This window comes from Pyricularia oryzae, chromosome 1 (genome assembly GCF_000002495.2).
Source record: "Pyricularia oryzae 70-15 chromosome 1, whole genome shotgun sequence".
Taxonomy (NCBI): Eukaryota; Fungi; Ascomycota; class Sordariomycetes; order Magnaporthales; family Pyriculariaceae; genus Pyricularia; species Pyricularia oryzae.
In genome coordinates this window covers 1227382-1243707 of record NC_017844.1, presented here as the reverse complement: position 1 = coordinate 1243707, position 16326 = coordinate 1227382, and the positions used below count along the sequence as shown (strand labels likewise).

The window sequence follows — 16326 nt, the reverse complement described above, 5'->3', positions numbered from 1 at the left end:
CTGGAGACCGACGCTTCCGATTATATTTCTGCGGGAATATTGTCACAATACGGCGACGACGGAATACTCCGCCCCGTCGCGTTCTTTTCGAAAAAACACACAGCTACCGAATGCAATTACGAGATTTACGACAAAGAATTGCTAGCCATTATCCGCTGTTTTGAAGAATGGCGCCCGGAACTCGAAGGGACGTCGTCCCCGGTCCAAGTAATTACGGACCACCGCAACCTGGAATATTTCACGACGACGAAAATGCTCAACCGCCGACAAGCCCGATGGGCCGAATTCCTGTCAAGATTTAATTTCCGTATCACCTACCGACCCGGGAAACAAGGAGCGAAGCCCGACGCACTAACCAGGAGGTCAGAGAATATGCCTGAGGAGGGGGATGAACGACTTAAGCACCAAACACAAGTCGTACTGAAAGAACACAATTTACCTGCCCGCCCCACCCGGTTACAACCCATAATCCGCCAAAACAAACCCCTATTGCCAAGACACCTGATAGAGCTACTAGACGCCGGATACGAATCCGACCCGATAACGCAATCTGCCCTAGAAGCGTTGAGGACAGGCGCCGACCGCCACCCCAAGCTGCAATTGGCCGAATGCGAAGAACGATCCGGCTATTTGTATTACCGCAATAACGTTGCGTACCCCCTGTTCGGCACCCCCCCCTGTTCGGCACCCTGAAAATCTAACAACGAAATGCCTACTTTTATAAACTGATTTAAATATAAAATTATCAACGGACAAAAATACAATCGTTTTCACGCTTCTCCGGTTCATTAACCTCTTCTTCATCAGCTAAAGGTTCCAAATTTTCTATATCATTTTCCTGCAATCCAATAATGTTCTGTTTGTTAACCAAAAGCTCGTTTGGATCCGGAACCACCCTCCTCCTTTTAACCGGCCGTATTGCCTCCAGTTGTGCTTCCAATAAGCTGATTTTTTGCTGGGCGCTAGCCAAAAGGGTATCTTTGGCTTCGAAGCTTTTTTGGACTTTTGCAAATAAAAGACGTGAAGTAGCGTTGGTTTTGTTGGATTGGGAAAGTTTTTGCAGTTGAAGTCGGATATCTCGGGTCGTTTTAGGGGTTTTCCAAATAAGTAAAGACGGGTCGTTAATTTTTTGGGCTGGGCTTTCCGGTGTTTTATCCCTTTGCAAACCGTTGTTTTTATCTTTTATAACGTTGGCGTTGCTATTTTCTAACAAAAAAGGGCTTAAAAGTGGTTTAACCAAGTTTACCGGCCATAACCCCGTTGTACGCCAACCAGATTGAATGGTTTTTGCTATAAATGCTTTTAATCTGGCCTTTCGATAACAAAGTAGGAAATTTCGTTTTCCAATAACTGTTGAACAGCAAAATTGGCTAACAAATCCAAGTTGACGTCGATAAGCTTCTTTTAACGGCCCAAAAACCGATAGATCCAATGGTTGAAGAACGTGTGACGAATGAGGGGGTAAATATAGGAGTTGAATATTATTTTGCAAGCAAAGAAGCATAAATTCGTCCGTTATATGTGATCCATGGCCATCCAAAACTAATAACCGCTTTTCAGGGGTTAAAGGTTGGGTATACGGAATAAACACCTTTTTTAACCATTCGATAGCCGTTTGGTTATTTGTCCACCCGTTTTCGGTTGCATGAAATTGCCAATTATCGAAAGGGCTTAAATCCGTGGGAAACCATTGTTGTTGTACGTTTTTTCCCTTAAATATAACGAGGGGAGGGAGGGCAACGCCCGTAGCCGATATACATTCGATTATAGTCGTCCAACCACGCGTTCCGGGCTCTTTTCGTTGCAACGGCCGGATCCCGTTAAGCCCTAATACTAGGCCATTAGATCCTTTGCCTTCCATTATACCGGTTTCGTCCATATTCCAACGGTTTTCCGGTTTAATAGCGTTAATAACCGGGTTCGTAATATAAAGCCACCAAGATTTAATTACCTCCGTAGTAGCGCCATTAACCCGGGCGTTATCTATTCGACGGGGCCTTTGGGTTTTAAGGATTGGATAACGAGCCAAAAAACGAGTTATCCAACGTTTTCCAAGGCCTTTTGTCTCTCCGGCGGCTTGAAGAATTCGTTCGGCAAAAAAGCGTAATTCTTAATGCGTTGGCGGAAGCCCTAAAGCTGTTTGGGTAAGTACCCAATCAGCCAAATGCTTTTCCTGTTCCGTGGAAAGCCTTTGAAAAGGGCTTTGTGCTTTTTTATAAGGTTGAGAACCTTTAAGTCGACTTTGAAGTGTAGACCTAGGTATTCCCCATTTTCGGGAGGTTTTTGCAATTGGATTGCCATTATTGACGTCGTTAATTGCAGATATAAGCTGTTTTTCAGTATATTGCTTCATTGGAAAATGGAGAATTAAAATCAGAAAAAAGTAAATCCAAAAGTGACAGATTCATCGAGATATTTATAATAGAAGTTGGAGGATAAAAATAAAAGTGTTGTTATTTTTGGGTGCCGAACAGGGGGGGTGCCGAACAGGGGGTACGCAACGTTAGCAGTTGCAGCTGACCTATAGAGACACGAAACCCTAAAAGATGAGGTCGTATGCGGACCCGAATTATATGCCTATAGGAGAGCAATCTCCGAGGCCCTATGCAACCCTGTGTCCTGACAAGGGTCAAGGAACCACAGGTGTCAGATCCATAAACTACGGACGCCATGAATCCGAGGACCTCTACTGTATCAAGGATGGTGTGTGCCAGTTTGCTGTGAGATTGAAGACTGGGTGATAATCGTTCTAAATCTTGAAATTGCCAAGACTATGAGCTATTTACTGTTGTCTTGGGCCTTGTAGCAACGGAAGCTGCGCTCACTGTGGCAGTAAGTCTAGATTAGGTCTAGTTCTAGTACCTGTGCGTTGTGGACCCTCAGGCTTCTCCCTTACCGCCGTGTCCTCGACTCGATAAGTCACCCGCTGTTCAGCTCCCCGTGACCGCAACCGACGTCCCCGGCACGCCAAAAGTCCCGGGGCAGGGCCCGCCGCCGGCCAGGATGGAGGTGTCGCCGTCGTCGACGCGGTACTGCCAGAAGCGGCCCTCGCCGGCGTCGTTGCCGGAGCCGCCAATGTCGCAGTCGTCGTAGCCCTGGCGCAGCATGCCGCGGACCTGCTCGCCCGTGACGGAGCAGCCGGGGCAGGGGCTCGCGCTCGCGCAGATCAGGCTGCCGCCCTCGTTGCGGCCAAAGCCGACGCCGTCGTCGTCCTGCCACTCGCCGTCGGGGATCAGGTCGATGAAGGCGTCAAAGGCGTCGCGCGGTGCGCTGAAGAGCTGCGTCTGGTCGCACTGCACGTCGAACTGGGCGGCGCCGAGGCTGAGGAGGATGGCTAGCGGGGCGAGGGTCTTGTGGTTTGATGCAACCTTTTTAGCTTGAGCACATCTTGGGTGAATGTTTGGGATAGATGTAGACATTTTGACTCACTTTGTATTGCATTGTGGTATCGTGGCTGTTGATGCTGTCTTAGGCCTAGGTCAAAGGATGCTGATATCTCTCGAAAACATGGAGATATGGTCGGGTGAGCCGCAGCTCTTTATATACAACTCAGCAGTGGTGAATTTCGGAACCTCGGACTCAACATGCTACTGCTTCAGCCTGATCTGTAGCTAATGGTTGTAACAAAGACGTCATCGATGGCCATTGAGTGCCTGGTTGGGATTCCCTTGGCAGATCCTTCTGCCCATTTATTGTCTCGGCGATGCTCACAACGGCAAGGCTGAACATGCCGCATGGCCGAACCTGTACATCATATGAAATACAACGTAGCACTTGGCGTAATCCCGACTCCTCGGCGTAAGACAACCCCGCCGAAGTATTCCCAGGACGGTGATCCCGACCAATGTCCACACCTGTAGTCAGGTGTTGTTGTTCAGTTGCTGCGGCGATCAAAATGTCGCTGTCAAACGGTGCTGGCATGAACATTGAGAGAGCGTCGCGTCACTATCACAGCGGAGAGCAGCCATACTCAGTGGATCCCCAACCCGCTCTATGTTCTTCCCCAGTCTGTCTTTTTCCCACCCACCCCGCTCACCAATGTCTCTTCGTGCTCCTTCCAAGCTTCTCTGTCACGACGGAACAACGAAGCAGAGGTCCTACACAGCTCCAATGTCACCGGTAATGCCAGAAAGACCAGGCAGATGATGAGGGGGAGCGCAGCTGTCTCGTTGCATTTTGTAGTGGTGCATTCGCGACGTAGTTGACCCATGCCTAGAGAGTTCCATGTCAGCTGTGGTGAAGAGGACATCGGTGGCTACTGGACTCGGAGTGAACAATAGGAAATGGACACGTACCGTGGCGCACGACAAGACTACCTGCAAGCCAAACCACTCGACCTCGCTGCCTTTCAGTACCAACTCCGAGTACTGGACACGAAAAGCCGAGTTCACAATGGCGCCAGACAGACCGGATATGACGTTTGGGACATAGAACTCCCACCGGTACTGCTTAGAACTTTAAAAGTCAGTAATTGTGGTTCATTGTACACAAGCAAAGGTCGCCAATCAACAAAGATGGAGAAAGAGAACACTTGCCTTGAAGTCAAAGTCAACTGAGCTAGACAGGCCAATGCAGCCCCACACGGGGGAAATATGAGCCATGGCATAGCCCACAATCAGCCATGCGGCCGCCAGGTATGAAGATGGTAGGAGACAATGTTCAGGAGGCGTACACGACGTGAAAAGTCATCAGACAATTGAAGGTTTCCATAGTGGGTGCCCGCAGCGGCAGCGCGTATGCCGGAATAGAGAATGTTCCGTAAATGACCACGAGGATAGTCACCAGAAGGCTTTTGCTTGCTATCTCGGGGAGTGTAGCCAGCGAGAAAGGAGGGTTAGCAAATTATTGTATTGAGGAAACGCGTACAAGACAGCGGCAGGATACGCACAGTAGTATTGAGCATAGGCAGAAATAAACACCGACACTACTTCACCAAGGCCGAAGCCCAAAGAAAGAAGAAAAAGAAAAAAAGCCAGTAATCCGCTTATCTATCTGAAATACTAAATGCTACTGTGAATGTGTTGGCATACCTTTCTAGCCATTTTCTTCGACCAAAACCCTCCGGAGTCTGATTTACCACCCGCGCTGGGTCGCGTCATCCCTGAGGCCATTATGAGACTGCATTCATTCCACCACCGGGGAATTCAAATGCTTCATTTATATATTTGGCAGTCCTCATCGACCAAGTCGCCGACCAAAGACCACGGGCTGTGGCGGTTCCCGATTCGGGCCTGTCCCGAGTGGTGAATGGAATATGCGTTCGTTGCCTTCGGCAGTACCTTTGGCACTCCTCCACATAGACTCATGAATTTGACCGGTCAGGCTGTAGGAAAGCTTCTATCACTGGGCTGGAACCAAATATGGTATGGTTTCAAGACAGCCTGTCGTTCCTCGTATCCTCTCTCCAACAGTATTTCCTGTGCGAAAGAATAGTCCACTTCGTCCAAGGTGCTCCAGACCCATCCCTCGTCCCTGTTGGGCACTTTGGTCCACTGATTGTATCCAGTCAACTTCCAAAGAATTCCAGCCCTTTCTTTGTCAAAGGCTGCTTCCCATTCCTTTGGATTGGATTTGGGGTTGTACCAATCTTTAAAGCTGACTAGGAATCTGGGGGGATTATTCGCAGACTTCTTTGCTTTGGCGGCTTGAACAACGGATGCCAAGAGAAATGGTAAAAGTATAGAAAGTGATACCATTTTTTTAACTGGCGTAAAACTTCTAAGAGCAGACAGAAGGAGTCACAATGGGCTTTTTTGGCCGAAAAAGAGCCAATGGTGAGAAAGGTCGATGTCAACCTCAAGCTCCGAGGACAGTTGGCCACGCCTATTGCTTAAATGCCACTGATGTCCGTGCGTAAAAAGAAATTGGATTCGTAGCAAATGATGTGCCTATGTGTCATTCGAATCGAAGCCATATTAGTACTCTGCTAAAGATAAACTCGGTATTTTGACAATGGGATGCATGGCTGTTTAGATTGTCTCGCGGGGTCGCCGCTTATACCACTTCCCTGCTTGGCAATCGAGCATGGGTGCCCCCATTACAACATAGGAGCGAGGCGGGGAACCTTACCACAGCTAAACCACGCTTGTACCCACCCTCTAGCACATCCAATTTAACTTCATCTTGGTGTCTGGAGTAGCTTCAAGCCCCATCAGCCCTCCTGCCGCATCTTGCTTGTATTTGGAAGCACTGGAAATAAGCACCGTTGGTAGCACCGAGGTTCAGCTTGGGGCTTTCAGACCTCGAGACTAGGCAAACGGGGCTTATGTTGGAAGATAGAGCCAGAGGGCACGGAGGTCCAAACTGGCCCGCGAATTCATGGGTGCAAGTCACCAAGGTGATTTGCATCGCGCAATCTCGGCCTAGCGGCTAGATAAACCAGCACATTAACACTTTCACACCACCTGTCTCACTACTAGACTGGTTTGTCCGGTTGGCTGCTATTATGTGCATTTTGCTCCCGCGGTGACCCCACCAGTTGTCATACAGCATTGACCACAGTCATTTGAAGCATCTGCAGCCTGCAATTAGGTTAGCTTTACTATGTTGCAATCCCCAAATATGAGGGTGTAAGATTATAAGTTGAATGGTATACTTACAGAAAGCTTGGCAAAGCCGGAGTTCTGACTAAAGTCGCAAACACCGTTGCCGGACTTTCCTTTAATTTGACCAATGCTGGTAAAGTTGGCGTTCTGGCAGCATTGAAAGGTGGTAAAAGCAGCAGTTCTGTCTCTGATCTTGCCTCCTGGAGTACATGAACAAGCAGACTATATCAGCATTTGTTAGAAAAGAGATTTTATGTTAAAAAGTTAATTTCTATTAGTAATTGCTTACAGGCCCAGCTGTAGAGATAGTAGGACAGTTGACCAGCAACGCAAAGAGAACAGGGAGGAGCTACTGCATCTTGATAAAAGTAGTTACGGAGGGGAATATACGGGATGACGGGCAGATTGAAGGCGAAGTGCGAATGATTTGAAAATATATGCATAATGCATAATGTTTAACGTTGCGTACCCCCTGTTCGGCACCCCCCCTGTTCGGCACCCAAAAATAACAACACTTTTATTTTTATCCTCCAACTTCTATTATAAATATCTCGATGAATCTGTCACTTTTGGATTTACTTTTTTCTGATTTTAATTCTCCATTTTCCAATGAAGCAATAGTAGTAGTAGTAGTATTAGTTAACGCCGGGCTCGGCCCGGCTTGTTAGCCGGCCGTTAGCAACCTCCCGAGGGGTATCTCGGCGCGCGTTCTATCTTCTTTATTTACACAGGGGGAAAACAAGGAGGGCAGAGGCGGATCGTGCCTGACCGGGTTCGGGCCCGGTCCTGCTTAGGGGGTTAGTTCACTGACGCGACCCCGTGCCTAAGGTGCACGGAGGGTTCGTCTGACGGCTTGTGCCGTGAAGTGTGGGTGAAAAGGCAGTAAGTCTATTCCTCGTCAGAGTTCGAGTCGTTTACGATCGGTGTCCCTAGGCGTAAAGTGCGTTCGTGGCGCGCGGGGCGCTGGCGGGCCGCTCTGGGGCGGGCGCTGAAGTAGTTGGTCCTTGCATTTCCTACAGTAAACTATAGTCACAGGGTTGGACCAGGCCCTCTAACGGACAGGCCAGCTAGAGCCCTCCTAGTCGCTGGATACCCAGCCTGCCACGTAAATACAAGGTTTGCACCTTAAGCCTACCGCATCCACAAAAAGGCCTCTTGGTAAACCGACGCGCGCATCCGTCCTCTCCGGCTAAAATAGCGTCTCTTCCGCCTAACATGCCGACGACATCATCTGCCCCGGTGTACGTCCCTAGTGCGAGTAGAAAGCTTCGAAAAGCCGGCGACACCCCGTACATGTCCATCCACAGCTTAGTCCCCCGTTGGTTCCTGGGCTAGCCCAGCGCCACAATGTGGACATGAATGCAATCGAGTTCTTCCCGTCCTCCAGACCCGGCGCAGATTCCCAGTGCGAGTGAGAAGCATGGGGCGCCTCAGTCACACTATTCCACCACGGCCCACCGTCCACGGGGTGTACCAAGGGTGCGAACCAAGGCCGTGCCCACGTTTCTTGCTTCCCGTTACCCAAAGCCGTCTCCAGCAATGGGCCGACCACGTCTTGCTGTCGGGACCCTTTGGAGACTGCCGCGCCGGCACAGTGCTTCCGGTCCACGTACAACTAACCAACCCCCGTAACGGCACTACCTCCTCGCTGCAGGCAATCCCAGAAGGTGTGAGGGGGTGAGAGGGTGCCCTGTCGATTCGAAGAACCGTCGGGTGGTTCTCAGCCTAATTTCCCTTTCTTTTAAACCGTATTGTCTAGCCTTCCGGGGAAGGACGCCTGCCTTTCCGGCTGGCAAAGTTTTTTGTGCCACGCTGGCTCGCATCGCGAGATTGGGCCTTGTCTTGTGCGCCTCTATGCGGGTGGCGCGCCGAGCCGCCGATCGGACTCTTCCTTCACCGCGATCAGTGGAAAACTCGTCAAAGGGGAGATCTGTCGATTATACATGGGTGTTGCGAGGAAAGGCGTTCCGTGTAGTGACGGTGCTTAGGGCGACAGGTTGAAGAGTTTTTCGTGTGTGCGCGCCTGTTAGGGCTACAGGCGGAAGTCCCGCGCAAACGTTAACAGCATGGTCCGTGCGCCCATACTGAAAATTTTGTGTACGGGAGAGAGTTGTCCAATGAAGCAATATACTGAAAAACAGCTTATATCTGCAATTAACGACGTCAATAATGGCAATCCAATTGCAAAAACCTCCCGAAAATGGGGAATACCTAGGTCTACACTTCAAAGTCGACTTAAAGGTTCTCAACCTTATAAAAAAGCACAAAGCCCTTTTCAAAGGCTTTCCACGGAACAGGAAAAGCATTTGGCTGATTGGGTACTTACCCAAACAGCTTTAGGGCTTCCGCCAACGCATTAAGAATTACGCTTTTTTGCCGAACGAATTCTTCAAGCCGCCGGAGAGACAAAAGGCCTTGGAAAACGTTGGATAACTCGTTTTTTGGCTCGTTATCCAATCCTTAAAACCCAAAGGCCCCGTCGAATAGATAACGCCCGGGTTAATGGCGCTACTACGGAGGTAATTAAATCTTGGTGGCTTTATATTACGAACCCGGTTATTAACGCTATTAAACCGGAAAACCGTTGGAATATGGACGAAACCGGTATAATGGAAGGCAAAGGATCTAATGGCCTAGTATTAGGGCTTAACGGGATCCGGCCGTTGCAACGAAAAGAGCCCGGAACGCGTGGTTGGACGACTATAATCGAATGTATATCGGCTACGGGCGTTGCCCTCCCTCCCCTCGTTATATTTAAGGGAAAAAACGTACAACAACAATGGTTTCCCACGGATTTAAGCCCTTTCGATAATTGGCAATTTCATGCAACCGAAAACGGGTGGACAAATAACCAAACGGCTATCGAATGGTTAAAAAAGGTGTTTATTCCGTATACCCAACCTTTAACCCCTGAAAAGCGGTTATTAGTTTTGGATGGCCATGGATCACATATAACGGACGAATTTATGCTTCTTTGCTTGCAAAATAATATTCAACTCCTATATTTACCCCCTCATTCGTCACACGTTCTTCAACCATTGGATCTATCGGTTTTTGGGCCGTTAAAAGAAGCTTATCGACGTCAACTTGGATTTGTTAGCCAATTTTGCTGTTCAACAGTTATTGGAAAACGAAATTTCCTACTTTGTTATCGAAAGGCCAGATTAAAAGCATTTATAGCAAAAACCATTCAATCTGGTTGGCGTACAACGGGGTTATGGCCGGTAAACTTGGTTAAACCACTTTTAAGCCCTTTTTTGTTAGAAAATAGCAACGCCAACGTTATAAAAGATAAAAACAACGGTTTGCAAAGGGATAAAACACCGGAAAGCCCAGCCCAAAAAATTAACGACCCGTCTTTACTTATTTGGAAAACCCCTAAAACGACCCGAGATATCCGACTTCAACTGCAAAAACTTTCCCAATCCAACAAAACCAACGCTACTTCACGTCTTTTATTTGCAAAAGTCCAAAAAAGCTTCGAAGCCAAAGATACCCTTTTGGCTAGCGCCCAGCAAAAAATCAGCTTATTGGAAGCACAACTGGAGGCAATACGGCCGGTTAAAAGGAGGAGGGTGGTTCCGGATCCAAACGAGCTTTTGGTTAACAAACAGAACATTATTGGATTGCAGGAAAATGATATAGAAAATTTGGAACCTTTAGCTGATGAAGAAGAGGTTAATGAACCGGAGAAGCGTGAAAACGATTGTATTTTTGTCCGTTGATAATTTTATATTTAAATCAGTTTATAAAAGTAGGCATTTCGTTGTTAGATTTTCAGGGTGCCGAACAAGGGGGGTGCCGAACAGGGGGTACGCAACGTTATTGCAACGCCACCAACCTCTCGTGCTTCTAATTTGACGACCCCGACTCCCTAGGTCCTCCAACATGACATGACCACTTTGGAATCAAGCATTAATATTCCACCTGCACATAAATATTCCGCGTAGTTTACTTTGTTGATTGACAACGTTTCACATCTGTATTTACGTCCCTTTTCTTGTTTTTTTTTTTTTTTTCGGGTTCAATCGGTCGGGTGCATCACCTGTGCAAACGGTTCAGTCGACCTTTATCCAACAGCTGAATTTCACTTTGCGCCACAATTGGTCTTGGGATAATGTGTCATCAAGAAATAGGAGATTCGATTTCGCAGACAGTCCCGGATGTTTGTCTTTCGCAGCAGTAGACGTGGAAGCATCTGTAGAAAGGCCAATCTAGATAGTTACCGCCTGCCTGGCACCGTTCCAGAATAAAACGGGGAGCCCAGCATCGTCGAGCCCACCTGCGGAGAGATGGTCGCACCCGTCAACGATGTGTTTTCTAATAGGTTCAATGCGTCCGCGCTGTTGCAGCGATCGTCGGCTCTGGCCTCCATCGCGGTGTGCATCGGGGACGCCGGCGAGAAACACGCCAAAAGTGACGGGTTTGGCCCCAGAAGGGGTATAGCACCGATGCGAACGGCAGGTGGATCGGCCCCCTAAAAAGCCCAACGGTCGGCGTCGGAGATTGAAAGGGGGTGCTGAGAGGACGTGGCCAGAGGTGGCATCATTAAAAGCTTACTTGGGATTGGCAATTTCGATTGGGCTTGGGTGCGTTATCGGGCCCCCCCAGTATTGGCAACGCGAAGCATTTCGCGGCCTGTGGGGAGATCAATTCGCCGACCTGCCGTTTTGGTGGTCGACCTGCCGTTTTGGTTCTAGGCAATGTTACATTAGTCGTCACGCCGCCCCGGACAACATCCGTGCTGCGGCCAAGTCTAGCCAAGATCGACTCCCGCTCGCCTCCCGAGTACCCGCGGTGTTGGCAGATAATTGGATAATTGGCAATTAGCCGAGTGCAACGCGTATCGCTGGTAACTATAAATGCCTCTGCCCCAGGACCCTGACGAGGCCACTTTTGTGTTTTGCTCTTTTCCTCATGCCCACTGCTTCTCGACTCGAGAGGTGAAGATTCGGCCGTGTCTTTGTGTGTGTGTGTGTGTGTGTGTGTGTTTGCTCACACGTACCTCCTCAGTCGCCATGAAGGTCTCCATCGGCAAGTGGGCAACGGCGCTGCCGGCGCTGTTGCTCGCGACCACCGTGTCCGCCGTCTCGTTCCACCGCAGCGGTATGGAGGTTGGTCCCATCGAAGACGATGCGACGCTTTCCTCGGTGGTTCGCCGTGCAGACGGCCCTACCAACGGCTGGGGCGAGTTCGACCAGCTCATCGACCACGAGAACCCGCAGCTCGGCACCTTCAAGCAGCGGTACTGGTACGGCACCCAGTACTGGAACGGAACGGGTTCGCCAATCGTCATCACCACCCCTGGAGAGCAGGCTGCTGATGGCTTCAAGTAAGAATTCTGCCCTCGCCACCTGCCTGGATCCTTGGATCCTACAACATCAATGTCGCACCGGGAGAGACATACGACCTCAAAGCTAACAATGGATTCTTCACAGCGTCACTTATACCACCAAGCGACGTCTCACCGGTCTGATGGCCGAGAAAACAGGCGCCGCCGTCATTGTGCTTGAGCACCGCTACTGGGGCGAGAGCAGTCCCTACCAGGAGCTGACGACCGAGAACCTCAAGTACCTCACGCTCAACAACTCAATCCATGACTTGGTCTACTTTGCCCACAACTTCAAAGCCCCGTTTGACTCGGCCGAGGGCGCCACCAGCCCCGAAAAGGTGCCATAGATTTACTCGGGAGGCTCCTACTCGGGCGCTCTGGCCGGATGGATCGCAGCCAAGGCACCGGGCACCTTCTGGGCCATCCACGGCTCCTCGGGCGTTGTCGAGGCCGTCCGCGACATGTGGACCATGTTCACGCCCGTCCAGGAGGTCATGCCGCTCAACTGCAGCCGCGACGTGTCGGCCGCCATCGACTACATGGACGGCGTCTTCAAGACGGGCAGCCGGGCAGAGGCCGAGAAGCTCAAGGCCAAGTTCAAGCTCGACGGCCTGACCGACGCCGACTTTGGCCAGGCCATCGAGAACGGCCCCTGGCTGTGGCAGTCGACCCAGTTTTACACGGCCAACAAGGACCTCGGCGGCTCGGGCGTCAACCAGTTCCACCGCTTCTGCGACTACGTCGAGGGCGTTCCCCCCAACTCCACGGCTGCCGTTCCGGGCGAGGAGGGTGTCGGCGTGACCAAGGCCGTCGAGGGCTACGCTCAGTGGTTCACCGAGTCCTTCCTTCCCGGCCAGTGCGAGTCGTATGGCTACCCAGAGTGGCAGGGAACCTACAACACTGGCTGCTACCAGAACCAAAACGCGTCCAACCCGCAGTACCGTGATCTGAGCTACGACAACCCCGTCAACCGCCAGTGGAACTGGATGTTGTGCAACGAGCCGTGAGTTTTCCGTCCTTGATTAATACATTAATACAATCTAGTTTATTCCGATCCCAGACTGACAAATTTACCAACAAACAGTTTCGGCTGGTGGCAAAACGGCGCCCCCGAGGGCCGCCCCTCGATCGTGTCCCGCTTCGTCAACAACAAGTACTGGACGGACCAGTGCGAGCTGTGGTTCCCCGGCGGCGCGTACGGCTTCGCGCAGGGCAAGACCGAGGCGGACCTGAACGCCTGGACCGGCGGGTGGTCCGAACTGGACATCCCGCGCCTCATGTACGCCAACGGCCAGTACGACACGTGGCGCGAGGTCACGGTCAGCTCGTCGGTGCGGCCCGGCGGCCCCATGCAGAGCAGCGCCGACGCCAACAACGGCACGCAGGTGCGCGTGCTGGCCGGCGGCGTGCACTGCTCCGACCTCTACGGGCCCAACTGGGAGGCCAACGAGGGCGCCAGGAAGATTGCAGACGACCAGACGGCGCAGATGGCCGAGTGGGTCGAGGAGTTTTATGCGACCAAGGGCAGGGCGAGGTAGAGGGGAGTTGATCAGGGCTGTACTTGAACTACATTACATATATGCTCAAGTTTAATTGGTGGAAAAGGTCAATTCGATCAAGGCAGCATACGATAACGAATCGAATTACATTTTAATCAATAATTGCTTCCCCTAAAGGGTATGGGAATTATGTAAACTGTTTCATGCATGCCAGTCAACTGTCCACATAGCGGCACATTCAAAATGGTGCTCTTATACTTACTATATATACACAAGTCGCCACTACTCTGCAAGAGGCTTTTGCGCCCACAAGACAAAATGCCGAGACTCCCAACCCTCCCTCTTTGCCTCAGCCAGCACCCTCTCCGGCATGACATCAAGCTGCTCGCGCGAAACACCAATAGGCGGCAGCATCCTCGTCGTGGTGCTGACCCCCATCGCCGTCGCAAACAAGCTCGCCTCGCTGGTGGCGCGGATCCTTTCGCTCGCACGGGCACCAAAGGGCGTCACTATGACCTTGTAGCCGATGCCCACCAGCCCGGCCTCCTCAAGCATGGGGATCAGCCTCTCGCGCAGGTCGACCCCCTGGCCGCCGGTGACGGCCGCAAAGAGGCCCCTGATGGCGTCGCGGAACACGGTGCCCTCGGGCCCCATCCGCCAGTCGTTCCACTCCACCTCGACCAGCTGGATCCAGCCGCCGGGCCTGATCAGCGAGATGAGGTTCTTGACCGCCGTCGCGAGCGGGAAGACGCCGACGCCGGGCAGGGCCATGCGCGAGTGCACCAGGTCAAAGTACCCGCGCCAGTGCTCGGGCCACGGCTCCGTCATGGACTGGTGCCTGTACGTGGTGTCGGCCGGCGGGTCCGTCGGGAAGTACTGGTCCTCGATGTCGCTGCCCACCCATTCGTTGTCTGCGCCTGCTGCGGCGCGGGCCTCGCGGATCCAGATGCCTGTGGTGGCAATGATGTGAACTCGGTCAGTCAGCGGTCACGAGGGGTGTGGGTGGTTTGCTGTGGGTGGGCTCACCGCTTCCCGTTGCCTGATCCAAGATTTTGTACCCTCCCTTTGACAGGTCCAAGGGGGCGTAGACAAACGTGGGATTGGCGTCGTGTATGCATTGGTGTTGCATGTCAAGACGGTGGACTTCTGTCTGGTTTGCACCAAAGAGGACATTGTCGTCATTGAGGCCCGTCTTGGACGCCGAGGTAACAACGGTAGTTGTGGCCATGTTTCTGTGTGCCTGTGAGTCTGAAGGCAGTCTTGAGATGAGGTGACAATAAACAGAAACAGATTTGACTCTGAGAAAGAAGGTATTATTGACGCCTTATATTTGTAAGTAATCACCGTAGGAAAGGTGACATTCGAGAGAATTATATTTTGCTAGAAACGAATCACACTAAATGTTTGCTTACGTGGGATCAGATGAGATGCCAAGCGGTGCGGAAAGATATCCCACTGGTCTACAGCAGTATTCGCGAGACAGCTATTGCTATTGGAATTGATCTGTGGTCCACCAAGGCCCTCAGTTCAGGGTCAAGGTGACCTATCCAGGCCCTGATAACCATTTGGCCCTTTTTTATTACTAGCGAGACGGAGGCAGGTCAGATTCAGTAAGATATTTTGCATCTAACAACCAATTATGTGCGTCATGCTTACTTCGGAAACATACTCTAGGCTCGGGGACATTTTGGCGTGCGGAAACATATCGGCGAGTTTTCTCAGAGGGCCATGGTTGGCTAACGCTACTCTTACTTCTCTTTTGGAATTGGAATGTAAAATATCCGGGCCCGTTTACGTTGGTGACAAAAATTGGAACGACCAGCCACCCGCCCGTATTGCATCTGGTCTAGTTCCAACCTGCTCAATTTTGGCCGTTGACTAACTAGACGCCAGCAACTAGGTCGGCTATATGGTCTTTGCAACCATCTATGTCGTCGTTGGTGGCACTTTCTGTCACGTAGGAGCGTCGCTAGAATAACTACGGGGCAGGATAGCCCCAGCTACTAGATAGTCTAGAATGATTGGCTCCTGTGACTGTGTATACCGCACGGCATATTGCAATACCCAAGATCCCAAGACATAATTCTTTTTGGACAACCGCGGTTCTGCAAATCGTGCCGGGTACCTGCAGTCTTGAAATTTTTCAAAGTCTCGATCTCGTATGGAAATCAATGGCTGGAAGCGATATTGAAGATGCGATTTCCTTTCACTGTCATTTGTATCTCCTTGAGGATGGAGGCCACTCTACCTACTTGAGCTGCTTGCTAGCATCGCGCTCCGATTACCTGAACGTGGTTCTGGCGCTGTCGCTATTCACGGCAGGTATAAACTCGCCAAATGAGGCCTGATTCAGGAACCTCCAAATTATCTTGTCGAGGATCATTGGTAAGGCTTTCTCGGTCAAAGACTCCCAGTTCGTATCGTTTCATTAACCAACGGCTACCGCGAATTACTCCCTCTAGCGTCTCTTGCTCGGAACGATTCCTCTTTACTATGGGCTGGAAGCCGCACAGTCACATGACAATATCGTTCATCCGCTGACATGGTTACATAGATGCTTAGTAACCCCCGCCTGGCAATCAACCCAAGCCTAATTGCATTCTTCTTGTTCACCTCAAAAGACCCTTAGTCAGGATTCAAAACGATCAACGGACAATTAATCCATCAATCAAGCGATCGGGTTTTGTGCCGGGCGGCCCTCCCGGTGGCTAATTGTAGATCTTGCCACACGGGCCAAGGCACCGGGACCGGCCTCACTCAAAGTTTAAGCCAGTCATGTATGCATGGAACATATTTGAGCCTTCCGATGCTACTTGTTACCGTACCCGCTTCGAGCGTTTGTTGTTACCGTACCCTTATTGAACTTGTCGTGCTACAGTACCCGTGTCAAGTGACGGATGCTACCGTACCCAGATGTGGTATACCGTATTTCCCAAGCATACCCAGACCT

The 16326-nt window shown here is 50.9% G+C and overlaps 5 protein-coding genes across 5 annotated transcripts; 1 reads left to right on the top strand and 4 right to left on the bottom strand.

Annotated features, from left to right (window-relative positions):
• Nucleotides 1-2930: 2930 nt before the first annotated feature.
• MGG_16084 (uncharacterized protein) lies at nucleotides 2931-3419 on the bottom strand (the record flags this gene model as incomplete). Its single annotated transcript, XM_003708998.1, has 1 exon — nucleotides 2931-3419. The coding sequence occupies one exon, from the start codon at nucleotides 3417-3419 to the stop codon at nucleotides 2931-2933; it is 489 nt and encodes a 162-aa protein (XP_003709046.1).
• A 694-nt stretch (nucleotides 3420-4113) lies between these two features.
• On the bottom strand, nucleotides 4114-5042 carry MGG_16083 (uncharacterized protein; the record flags this gene model as incomplete). The annotated part of the gene is made up of 3 exons (XM_003708997.1): nucleotides 4114-4212; nucleotides 4296-4445; nucleotides 5031-5042. 3 exons carry the CDS (start codon nucleotides 5040-5042, stop codon nucleotides 4114-4116), a joined length of 261 nt encoding a protein of 86 aa, XP_003709045.1.
• Nucleotides 5043-6141: 1099 nt separating this feature from the next.
• On the bottom strand, nucleotides 6142-6767 carry MGG_16082 (uncharacterized protein; the record flags this gene model as incomplete). The annotated part of the gene is made up of 3 exons (XM_003708996.1): nucleotides 6142-6369; nucleotides 6488-6514; nucleotides 6600-6767. Coding segments are annotated over 3 exons (423 nt in total), but the record flags the coding sequence as incomplete, so codon positions are not given.
• A 4796-nt stretch (nucleotides 6768-11563) lies between these two features.
• On the top strand, nucleotides 11564-13415 carry MGG_02275 (endoprotease; the record flags this gene model as incomplete). The annotated part of the gene is made up of 4 exons (XM_003708995.1): nucleotides 11564-11877; nucleotides 11984-12149; nucleotides 12225-12880; nucleotides 12962-13415. The coding sequence occupies 4 exons, from the start codon at nucleotides 11564-11566 to the stop codon at nucleotides 13413-13415; spliced, it is 1590 nt and encodes a 529-aa protein (XP_003709043.1).
• Nucleotides 13416-13658: 243 nt separating this feature from the next.
• Nucleotides 13659-14604, bottom strand: MGG_02274 (uncharacterized protein; the record flags this gene model as incomplete). Its single annotated transcript, XM_003708994.1, has 2 exons — nucleotides 13659-14326; nucleotides 14403-14604. 2 exons carry the CDS (start codon nucleotides 14602-14604, stop codon nucleotides 13659-13661), a joined length of 870 nt encoding a protein of 289 aa, XP_003709042.1.
• Between the last annotated feature and the right edge of the window lie 1722 nt (nucleotides 14605-16326).